The sequence below is a fragment of the Gobio gobio genome (genome assembly GCF_949357685.1).
Source record: "Gobio gobio genome assembly, chromosome: 25".
Taxonomy (NCBI): domain Eukaryota; kingdom Metazoa; phylum Chordata; class Actinopteri; order Cypriniformes; family Gobionidae; genus Gobio; species Gobio gobio.
The window spans coordinates 5,700,555-5,713,054 of record NC_137121.1 but is presented as its reverse complement, the minus strand read 5'-3'; the positions used below and the strand labels follow the sequence as shown (position 1 = coordinate 5,713,054).

Below are 12,500 nucleotides of genomic sequence, written 5' to 3'. Positions count from 1 at the left end.
ATGATAGAATTATGTTACGTTATAGGATACACATGTGCACCCAAGCATGAAATTTGTCTCAGCAAGTACCTGCATACCGTTTCTCTGGTGACCTTTGACCTCTACCTCTCTCTTCTCCGGCACAGTGACGGACGACAACAGCGAGTCTGAAAGTGACACAGAGGAGAAACTAAAGGGTGAGAGTCTTACAGTCTAGGGTTTAATGTTGATACACTTACAATGAGCTTCTGTGGGGAAATCATATTTTTCTGTTTTTTTTTTACTCTTTTTAGCTCACAGTCAGAGGTTAGTGTCAGTCCAGTCTATGCTGAGGCAGACCGGGCGATATCGCACTTTGGAGCGAGATTTGATGGATCTGCAGGAGAGGAAGTTGTTTGAGTACTTCCTGGTTGTGGCTCTTCATAAGACCAAAGCCGGTGTGCCGTATTTACCAGAAGTCACACAGCAGTTCCCTCTCAAGGTACAAACAGTTTTTTCCAAAAACTACTGAGTAAATCTGGACTTAAAGATGTTCACGTCACCCTTAAAGGGATAGCTCACCCAAAAATGAAAATTATCCCATCAAGTCATCCTAGGTGACTTTCTTCTTTCAGATGAATACAATCTGAGTTTTTTTTTAAAAGTCCTGGCTCTTCCAAGCTTTATAATGGCAGTGAATTGTTAGGTTATTTTTGAAGTCCCTAAAAGTGCATCTATCCATCATATAACTGCGTCACTCTGCTCCGGAGGGTTAATAAAGGCCTTCTGAAGCAAAGTGACGCGTTTGTGTAAGAAAAATATCCATATTTAATACTTTATAGACTAAAATAACATACTTCTGACGGTCAGCGGTGCACAAGTCGGCTTACGGTGAAAGAGTGACCCTTGACCCTTGACGAACGCTGAAGCGCAGAGGATAGTAGCAAAACAAAACACCGGTCATGAATTAGAGTCGAAAACGAGAATTTTTTAAAGGAGAAATGGCAGAGGATTTCGATATACAGTAAGAGAGGAGGGGCTTGAATTTGTTGCCCAGCACTATCCTTCAAAGCTTGAAGTCGACTTGCTGACCGCCGGAAGCTAGTTATTTTAGTTTATACATTTTTAAATATGGATATTTTTCTTACACAAACGCGCCGTTTCGCTTCAGAAGACCTTTATTAACCCCGCAGAGCCATGTGACGCAGTTATATGATGGATAGATGCACTTTTATGGACTTCAGAAATGACCCAACAATTCACTGCCAGGATAATATAACTCTGATTATATTCGTCTGAAAGAAGAAAGTCATACACACATAGGATGGCTTGAGGGAGAGTAAATCATGGGCTAGTTTTCATTTTTGGGTGAACTATCCCTTTAAAAGATCAGTAAATGTCTCCTAAGGTTTTCTAAACTCATGCATCTGTGTTCCCGATTCTTTTTCCTCATTAGTTGGAACGAAGCTTTAAGTTTATGCGAGAAGCTGAAGACCAGCTGAAAGTCATTCCGCAGTTCTGTTTCCCTGACGCTAAAGACTGGGCACCTGTGGACAATTTCCCCAGGTATCGAATACACAGGGTTTGCTGCCCCCTCAGCAGTTATTAGACGCTTATTTGATGCTGTTTACTGAAATAAATCCTTATTTGTGCTGGTTTGGGAATCAGTTGCTCATTGTTACACAATTTTGAACCAAATCTGATCAGTTTTTGTTTTTTAGCGAGACTTTCTCGTTCGTCTTAACCGGAGAAGATGGGAGCCGGAGATTTGGCTACTGTCGACGTTTACTGGTGAGCTGCTTCACCGCTGATCTCTTTATTTGTCATTTGCAGAAAGCCTTTATTCAGAGGACTAGACATTTATGATGAAACATGAAAAGCTCTCATTCTCACCAGTGGTTTGTGTTTGTGTGTTTTCAGCCCAGTGGTAAAGGGAGGCGTCTACCTGAAGTCTACTGCATTGTGAGCAGATTGGGCTGTTTTGATCTGTTCTCTAAGGTATTTCATCTGCCCTTTATGTATTTCTGCCATCTCAGTTTGCATTTATTCTCTTGTGCTTCTCTGTGTGGTGCGTTGTCAGTATGCAAATATAGATCCCTAATATTTGAGATGAAAATTGAAATTTGGTTGCAAATAATGTACTGTAGATGTAGAATCCCTCTCATGGTTAGTGAGGACTTTGTCTGTTTGATATGTTGATCCAGGACCAACAGTAGATTCAGGAAGCAAGACTTTTATTTTGTTTTGTTTTATTTATTTTATTTTGTGTATTTTAACTTTTATTGTTATTATTATTATTTAAATTTTATTTTGTGTATTATATTTGTATTGATTTATTGATTATTACAGTGATAAACTGATTATTATTAATAATAATAATAATAATAATAATAATAATAATAATAATATTTTTTTTAATTATTATTATTATTATTATTATTTTATTGTGATGTTGAATAATATTTGGGTGGTGGGCAAAAAGTAATACAAAAATATTTGGTATTTATTTATTTTGAACTGTTATTTTTTTATATATATTTTACTTTGTTTTGTTTTGCTTTGTTTAGTTTTTTATTTTAATTGTATTATTATTATTATTATTATTTACATTTTATTTATTATTTTATTTTTATTTATTATTATTATTTAAATATTATTTATTATTTTAATTTTATTTTTTGCATACACATTTTATTAATTTATTATTACAGTGATAAACTGATAATAATGTTTGTTATTCTTATTGGTGGTGGTAATATTAATATTATTATTATTATATTTTTTAATGATGTTGAATAATATTTGGGTTGGCCAAAAGTAATAAAAAATTTGGCATTGTTTGTTTATTTTATTAACTGTGTTATTGTATTTTATTTTATTATTTTATCTTGTTTTGTTTTGCTTTGCTTTGTTTTGTTTTTTATTTTAATTGTATTATTATTATTATTATTATTTACATTTTATTTCATTTTCATTTTTATTTTAAGTTTATTTTTATTTTATTTATTTACTATTACAGTGATAAAATGATGGTGATGTTTTTTTGTGGATTATTATTTATGTATTTATTTATGTTGAATGATGTTGAATAATATTTGGGAATAATAATAATTTAAAAAATCATTATTATTATTATTATTATTATTATTATTATTGAGACTGTAAATAATGTATGGGTGGTAGCCAAAACATTTATAAAAATGTTTTATAATGATATTACAATGATAAACTAATATTGATAACAATGCTTGTTGTTCTTATTGGTATTATAAAATATATATATATATATATATATTTTGAATAATGAATGGCTGGTGGGCAGAAAAAAAAGTCGATTCAGGAAAATGGTGATCTAAAACAGATCACACATGACGTGTGTGTTGATTTCCATCTGATGTAGATCCTGGATGAGGTAGAAAAGAGACGAGCAATCTCTCCTGCGCTGGTCCAGCCTTTTATGAGAGGAATTATGGAGGCTCCGTTCCCAGCGCCGGGCAGAACCATCAGCATTAAGAACTTCCTGCCGGGCTCAGGAACAGAGGTCAGCTTAAAGACGGGAATATGAACAAGTGTAGAAATCAGCTGTTTCTTTTTACAGTGGCCTTGAAAGAGTGTGTTTCATCTTGAGAATGTTTCAACTTTGAGTCTCAAAGCTAATGCATTTCTCTCTCTCTGTCTCTCTCTCTCTCTCTCTCTCTCTCCGTCTGTAGGTGATAGAATTATGTCGGCCTTCAGATTCCCGTCTGGAGCATGTGGATTTCGAGTGTTTGTTTTCCTCTCTGAGTTTGCGTCTGCTTCTGCGGGTGTTTGCTTCTCTTCTCCTGGAGCGAAGGGTCATCTTCACCGCAGATAAACTCAGGTATGAATCTACGGTTTGCGTCTGGTTTTATCACAGTGTTTGATTGACAGGTGAGTAGGCGGGGCTTATTCTGGATATCCACTTGTGTAAATGGTGTCAAATAAACATTGAGATTCCCATTATAAACCTGTGGACTGACTGTGGTGATTAGTCTTTCCTGAAGAACTGCACTCGTGTGTTTGTGCGTGAACCCAAAAGACGACAAGGGAAGAATGAAAAGATATGACACGGCAAGAGGGGGAAAAGTGCAGCTCGTGGAACCGTTTTTCTCAGCTCAAGACAGATATGGAAAAATGCTGTTGTGTTATATAGTCGCCTTGGGAACAAAAGTCAACCCCAATGCGGAAAAAGCAGCAAGACTAGTCCTCACATGAAGTTCTGGGCCTGTAATGAGAGCTGTGTCCCTTTGTAGGGATCATCAAAACAGCGTCTTCCCTAAAAAGGTGGTTTTGAGAAAGATAATGTTACACACAAACACACACACACACAATACCGGTCTAAGTTTGGAAACATTACTATTTTTTATGGTTTTGAAAGAAGTTTCTTATGCTCATAAATTCTGCATTTATTTGATCAAAAATATACAGAAAAAAATGTAATATTGTGAAATATTATTACAATTTAAAATAATGGTTTTCTGTGTGAATATACTTTAAACTGTAATTTAGTCCTGTGATCAAAGCTGTATTTTCAGCATCATTACTCCAGTGTCACATGATCCTTCAGAAATCCTTCTCATATGAGGATTCTGCTGATTCATATTTTTTTTTAACCTGTGATACTTTTTTTAGGATTAACTGATGAATAAAAAGTTATAAAAAAAACAACTTTTATTCAAGGTAGAAATCTTTTCTATAATTTATTTATTTTTAAAATATCTTATATCTTTTAAATTATAGAAATTATTTATAAATAATTTATTATAATGATAAACTCAGTGATTATCATATACATACACATACACATACATGCATACATACCGATCAAGCATAACATTATGATCAGGTGAAGTGAATAACACTGATGATCTCTTCATCTCCTGTTAGTGGGTGGGATATATTAGGCAGCAAGTGAACATTTTGTTGATGTGTTAGAAGCAGGAAAAATGGGCAAGCGTAGGGATTTGAGTGAGTTTGACACGGGCCAGATTGTGACGGGTCAGAGCATCTCCAAAACTGCAGCTCTTGTGGGATGTTCCCGGTCTGCAGTGGTCAGTCTCTATCAAAAGTGCTCCAAGGAAGGACCAGTGGAGAACCGGCCACAGGGTCATGGAGGACCAGTGGAGAACCGGCCACAGGGTCATGAAGGACCAGTGGAGAACCGGCCACAGGGTCATGAAGGACCAGTGGAGAACCGGCCACAGGGTCATGAAGGACCAGTGGAGAACCGGCCACAGGGTCATGAAGGACCAGTGGAGAACCGGCCACAGGGTCATGAAGAACCAGTGGAGAACCGGCCACAGGGTCATGAAGAACCAGTGGAGAACCGGCCACAGGGTCATGAAGGACGAGTGGAGAACCGGCCACAGGGTCATGAAGGACCAGTGGAGAACCGGCCACAGGGTCATGAAGGAACAGTGGAGAACCGGCCACAGGGTCATGAAGAACCAGTGGAGAACCGGCCACAGGGTCATGAAGAACCAGTGGAGAACCGGCCACAGGGTCATGAAGAACCAGTGGAGAACCGGCCACAGGGTCATGAAGGACCAGTGGAGAACCGGCCACAGGGTCATGAAGGAACAGTGGAGAACCGGCCACAGGGTCATGAAGAACCAGTGGAGAACCGGCCACAGGGTCATGAAGAACCAGTGGAGAACCGGCTACAGGGTCATGAAGAACCAGTGGAGAACCGGCCACAGGGTCATGAAGGACGAGTGGAGAACCGGCCACAGGGTCATGAAGGACCAGTGGAGAACCGGCCACAGGGTCATGAAGGAACAGTGGAGAACCGGCCACAGGGTCATGAAGGAACAGTGGAGAACCGGCCACAGGGTCATGAAGAACCAGTGGAGAACCGGCCACAGGGTCATGAAGAACCAGTGGAGAACCGGCTACAGGGTCATGAAGAACCAGTGGAGAACCGGCCACAGGGTCATGAAGGACGAGTGGAGAACCGGCCACAGGGTCATGGAGGACCAGTGGAGAACCGGCCACAGGGTCATGAAGGACCAGTGGAGAACCGGCCACAGGGTCATGAAGTACCAGTGGAGAACCGGCCACAGGGTCATGAAGGACGAGTGGAGAACCGGCCACAGGGTCATGAAGGACCAGTGGAGAACCGGCCACAGGGTCATGGAGGACCAGTGAAGAACCGGCCACAGGGTCATGAAGGACCAGTGGAGAACCGGCCACAGGGTCATGGAGGACGAGTGGAGAACCGGCCACAGGGTCATGGAGGACCAGTGAAGAACCGGCCACAGGGTCATGGAGGACCAGTGGAGAACCGGCCACAGGGTCATGGAGGACGAGTGGAGAACCGGCCACAGGGTCATGAAGGACCAGTGAAGAACCGGCCACAGGGTCATGAAGGACCAGTGGAGAACCGGCCACAGGGTCATGAAGTACCAGTGGAGAACCGGCCACAGGGTCATGAAGGACGAGTGGAGAACCGGCCACAGGGTCATGAAGGACCAGTGGAGAACCGGCCACAGGGTCATGAAGGACCAGTGGAGAACCGGCCACAGGGTCATGAAGGACCAGTGGAGAACCGGCCACAGGGTGATGGGCGGCCGAGGCTCATTGATGCCCGTGTGGTCCGATCAAACAGACGAGCTACTGGAGCTCAAACTGCTCAAGAAGTTAATGCTGGTTCTGATGGTGTCAGAATACACAGAGCATCTCAGTTTGTTGTGTATGGGGTGGCACAGCCGCTGACCAGTCAGGGTGCCCATGTTTTTTTGACATTATGGTAATGGAAATGTGGCAGGGAAAATGTGCGTCATAAAATGTCACAATGCAAAAATCATAATGGTCCGAAAATAGCTGTGTAATAACAGTGTAATTTAAGATGATTATTTTACTTAGTTCATGCACCGTTTAAAATGTACTCAAAGAATGAGCAATAGTAATACTGAGGCTTGCTTTAGCAAACAGCACGGATTGATTCTTTGCTGCCATCTACTGGTGTAAATGTGTAAGCACAATCATATCAACATCATGATAGAATATCTAACAAATATTGTGAATAAATATGTCTCTCTCTCTCTCTCTCTCTCTCTCTCTCTCTCCCTCCCTCTCTCTCTCTCTCCCTCTCTCTCTCTCTCTCTCTCTCTCTCTCTCTCTCTCTCTCTCTCTCTCTCTCTCTCTCTCTCTCTCTCTCTCTCTCTCTCTCTCTCTCTCTCTCTCTCCAGCACCCTCTCTAAATGCTGCCATGCCATAGTGGCTTTGCTGTACCCGTTCACCTGGCAGCACACTTACATCCCAGTCCTGCCTCCTGCCATGATGGACATCGTCTGTACGCCAACCCCCTTCATTGTTGGGCTGCTGTCCAGCTCCCTGGTCCGTCTCAAAGAGCTCCCACTAGAGGAGGTGAGACTAAATGACATGTTTAGCATCAAATAATGCCTTCAAGTAGGCAGTATGCAGTATATACTGTGCAGTATTCACTAAGTAGTAAGCTTGTATACTAGGGGTGTAACGATTCATTTTAACAACGATTCGATTCGTATCACGATTTGAGGTTGTCGATACGATTCAAGGACGATATTGGTTCATTTAGAACGATACGATCCAAAACGATTCAGTGACTTGAAATCGATTCAGTAACTTTTTAGCCAAAAATTGTGTGACTGAAATAAATATCTGGATACTGGCCAGTGCAGGTGAAGTTTCCTAGATTTCTTTTGTTTCTTGTAAGGGAATCAGGTATCAATTAATTATGGATATAAACAAACAAGTAAACAACAATTAATGGCAAATGCATTCAAATTTTATTTGAATAAAGTGCAACCAACAGTTTAGGTTGAATTAACAGGAAGTTAACCTTTTCTGCTCTCATTTTAAATATTCAATACATTTTCAATAAAAGCACAGTAAGTGCAACCAACATTTCAACAGTAGGTTAACCTGCTACTTCTGCTTTTGTTTTCCAACATAAAAATATTACAATATTAATATCAAAAATAAAGTGCAACTAACTTCTCTTCAGGTTTAATTAATAGTAGGTTTACCTGCTACTTTTGCTGTTGTTTTTCAACATTAAAATAATACAAATACAATATTAATATCAAAAATAAAGTGCAACCAACATTTCTTCAGGTTGAATAAACTGGCTGAACCTGCTACTACTCTCAGTTTAATAAACAAACAATATTTAACAAAAGATAAAATGTAACCAACTACCCTTCAATGACTCTACAGATTACAAAAATATCAACATGATCTGACCGCAGAACACTTCTCTGTGCGTTCACTATGTCGCCAGCAGTACTAAAAACTTCCTCTACTGGCACACTGGTGTCAGGAACGCACAGGTAACAAGCAAGGGTTGATAGTACAGGTGGCTCTTTCTCCTGGTGGCTTGATCATTTCTCGCTCGTTTGCTTCTCCTCTGCCATCCGCCATGCTATGTTTTGTTTTCTCAGCGCTGCTGCTGCTGGTGCGTTGCGATGATGTCACAGATAGGCAGACTGAATCGAGTAACGTTTAACGCCTTTATTATTAAAAGTGCTAAGAAAAAACATCCATATAAAGTCTGACGTGCTTAAATCCAATGCGTTATTTCCTATTATCGATACAATCGATTGATTACCTTTTAAAACGATGTTAGATCGATATATGTCGTCCGGAAGGCCAACTTGCCGAGCACAGATCGATGTAGTTAGATCATAGGAATATAAATCGATACATCGAAGTAGTAGATGAATCGTTACACCCCTATTGTATACTGTTTTGAACATTGCAAGAACAAGAATTCAAAAGAGTGATTTATTTGTTCAAATTCTTAGTCAATCTGCCTGTGTATTAACGCCCTCTAGTGACATCTTTTATGTTACTGTAGTGGCAAGTTTGGTAAGTTTAAAGGTTTAAAGGGTTAGTTCACCCAAAAATGAAAATTCTGTCATTAATTACTTACCCTCATGTCGTTCGACACCCGTCAGACCTCCGTTCATCTTCAGACACAAATGAAGATATTTTAGTGTAAATCTGATGCTCTGAAAGGCCTCCATTGGCTCAATGGCACTTTACACTCTCAAGACCCTTAAAAGGCACTAAAGACGTCGTTACAAAGTCCATCTCACTACAGTGGTTCTACAATAACTTTATGAATCGGCGAGAATAGTTTTGTGCGCAAAAAAAACCCTAAATAACGACTTATATAGTGATGACGATTTCAAAACACGGCGTCATGAAGCTTCGAAGCGTTATGAATCAGTGAGTCGAATCATGATTCGGATCGCGTGTCAAACTGCTGAAATTTGGCGATTCAAACTGCTGAATCGACTCACTGATTCATAACGCTTCGAAGCTTCATGATGCCGTGTTTTGAAATCGTCATCACTATATTAGTCGTTATTTAGGGTTTTTTTGCGCACAAAAACTATTGTCGCCGATTCATAAAGTTATTGTAGAACCACTGTAGTGAGATGGACTTTGTAACAACGTCTTTAGTGTCTTTTAAGGGTCTTGAGAGTGAACCGTGCCAATGGAGGCCTTTCAGAGCCATCAGATTTACACTAAAATATCTTCATTTGTGTTCTGAAGATGAACACGAGGTCTGACGGGTGTCGAACAACATGAGGGTAAGTCATTAATGACAGAATTTTCATTTTTGGGTGAACTAACCCTTTAAAGTCCCACTGAAGTGCCTTGAAACCGCAGCATTATTCATTGTGTTGACACAATTTCCACTGAAACAGGAAGAATCAAACAGCCCCTCCCCTTTTTAAAAATAGCCAATAGACCCTTTTCACAGACTGTGATGACGCGTTTTAACGGTCATCAATATCGTAAATCCTGCAGCGTTTTTTGTATTTTCATTTAAAAATATATATATGTACATTTATAACACTAATACTTTGTATTTTATTACTTTTGCATCAAATTACGATAAAAAAGTTTAGTAATAGCGTCTATGGGAGTGATGGTAAAAATGAACATCTTTCTCTCTTTTCACTGCCGTTATCAATCTCACTCAATTTTTTCCCTCTTTTTGAAAGTTGTGAAATCACAACTGTGGCGTTTTTCTTTTGCTATGTGAGCAAATGGGCACACAAAAAAATATTGAATGTATTCTCTCATTCACAGCTATAATATTTAACCCAACTATGACGACTTCCGCTCTGAGAAACCCGGAAATGTGAAAATAGCCAATAGTGCTTTTGTTTACATCACAGCTCGGTCAGAGCCGTTGAGCTCGGTAAAGCCACAGTTTCCTCCTAATCTCTAACCATTTCCCCTCATAATCTCCTCCATATCGCTTTAAAATATCATTCTGTGCAGAATTCAAACGGGTCGGATACGTTTTCTGTTCTGGACCGACTCGATCACATGATCCGGCTGACACTAACGTGAAACCAGACTTCATTCGCCCCAATGGAAAGCATCATTTGAATCATTCTCTATCCCCTATATAGTGCACTGTCTGTTTATAATGTAGGGGGCGGGGCTTCCGATTCTAAAGAGCATTTGATTGGACAGAAAATCTGCTGAGAAGCTGATGTCATCAAAGTCATTGATCCTTATTGGCGGAAGTGAGAGACTAATTTCATTATTCGTTGCACACTGCTAAAGTAGTACAGTTAATGTGGTATTATGCCGTTAGGAACAGATTATCTCCAAAGCTATTTTCAGTTGTTTGACCTTTGACCTCTTGAATGTTACACCTCATTATGACTAATGTGGGAAGGAAACGAGGCCAATAAAGTCTAGGATGTAGTGTGAATATTCTATATATACATTCCCAATGAACAAAAGAACAGGACTGGGCTCCTTTACAGAGAAGATCAGAGGCCGGACACGTTCCTAATATTTCTCTCCGAGCACTTCCTGTTCAGGTGGGCGGACCCTGACCTCTGACCTCTGCACAATAGCTGCGATAGGGGAAAAGGCTGAGATCGGAAAATGACATCACTGTCTCCTCTGCTCTCTTTCAGGTCCTGGTGGTTGACCTTGGCAACAGTCGTTTCCTGCGACAGGTACGGTTCTCTCCTCTGCTTTGGGCTGGGGATGTGCTTCAGTTATGAAACGGTCAACTCTTCTGCTTTCAGATGGACGATGAGGATTCGATCCTGCCTCATAAGCTCCAGGCGGCCCTTGAGCACGTTCTAGAGCGGAGGAAAGAGCTGGCCTGTGATGTGGCCGATAACCCAAGCGGTGAGTTGCTCTCCGATCCACTGAACAAAAGCATTAAACAGGACATTGCAACTCTATCTCTCAAATCTGACCTTTCACTCGCTTTTCAGTTTATATCTCGCAATATTAACTTTCTTGTCATTCTGACTGTACACCGACCAGGCTTAACATTATGACAGGTTAAAGGGTTAGTTCACCCAAAAATGAAAATTCTGTCATTAATTACTCACCCTCATGTCGTTCGACACCCGTCAGACCTCCGTTCATCTTCAGAACACAAATGAAGATATTGTAGTTGAAATCTGATGGCTCTGAAAGGCCTCCATTGGCAAAATGCACGGTTCACTCTCAAGACCCTTAAAAGGTACTAAAGAGAATAGTTTTTGTGCGCAAAAAAACCCTAAATAACGACTTATATAGTGATGACGATTTCAAAACACGGCCTCATGAAGCTTAGAAGCGTTATGAATCAGTGAGTCGATTCATGATTCGGATCGCGTGTCAAACCGCCAAACTGCTGAAATTTGGCGATCCAAACTGCTGAATCGACTCACTGATTCATAACGCTTCGAAGCTTCATGAGGCCGTGTTTTGAAATCGTCATCACTATATAAGTCGTTATTTAGGGTTTTTTTGCGCACAAAAACTATTCTCGTCACTCCATAAAGTTATTTTAGAACCACTGTAGTGAGATGGACTTTGTAACGACGTCTTTAGTGTCTTTTAAGGGTCTTGAGAGTGAACCGTGCATTGAGCCAATGGAGGCCTTTCAGAGCCATCAGATTTACACTAAAATATCTTCATTTGTGTTCTGAAGATCAACGGAGGTCTGACGGGTGTCGAACGACATGAGGGTAAGTAATTAATGACAGAATTTACATTTTTGGGTGAACTAACCCTTTAAGTGAATAATCCTGTTAGTGGGTGGGATATATTAGGCAGCAAGTGAACATTTTGTCCTCAGAGTTGACGTGTTAGAAGCAGGAAAAATGGGCAAGCGTAAGGATTTGAGTGAGTTTGACAAGGGCCAGATTGTGACGGCTAGACGACTGGGTCAGAGCATCTCCAAAACTGCAGCTCTTGTGGGCTGTTCCCGGTCTGCAGTGGTCAGTCTCTATCAAAAGTGCTCAAGGAAGGAACAGTGGAGAACCGGCCACAGGGTCATGAAGTACCAGTGGAGAACCGGCCACAGGGTCATGAAGTACCAGTGGAGAACCGGCCACAGGGTCATGGAGGACCAGTGGAGAACCGGCCACAGGGTCATGAAGGACCAGTGGAGAACCGGCCACAGGGTCATGAAGGACCAGTGGAGAACCGGCCACAGGGTCATGAAGGACCAGTGGAGAACCGGCCACAGGGTGATGGGCGGCCGAGGCTCAGTGATGCACATG

General features: G+C 40.8%; 1 protein-coding gene across 3 annotated transcripts in view; it reads left to right on the top strand.

The window, feature by feature from the left end:
* LOC307122212 (DENN domain-containing protein 2A) overlaps nucleotides 1-12,500 on the top strand; it is a 71,545-nt gene that overhangs the window by 53,678 nt on the left and 5,367 nt on the right. For all 3 annotated transcript variants that reach the window (XM_079810190.1, XM_079810192.1, XM_079810191.1), the window contains 10 exons: nucleotides 126-176; nucleotides 273-460; nucleotides 1,415-1,524; nucleotides 1,680-1,749; nucleotides 1,879-1,956; nucleotides 3,359-3,499; nucleotides 3,669-3,817; nucleotides 7,167-7,344; nucleotides 10,911-10,952; nucleotides 11,025-11,130. In XM_079810190.1, coding sequence (XP_079666316.1) covers nucleotides 126-176; nucleotides 273-460; nucleotides 1,415-1,524; nucleotides 1,680-1,749; nucleotides 1,879-1,956; nucleotides 3,359-3,499; nucleotides 3,669-3,817; nucleotides 7,167-7,344; nucleotides 10,911-10,952; nucleotides 11,025-11,130 — 1,113 coding nt within the window. The remainder of the gene's footprint in view (nucleotides 1-125; nucleotides 177-272; nucleotides 461-1,414; nucleotides 1,525-1,679; nucleotides 1,750-1,878; nucleotides 1,957-3,358; nucleotides 3,500-3,668; nucleotides 3,818-7,166; nucleotides 7,345-10,910; nucleotides 10,953-11,024; nucleotides 11,131-12,500) is intronic.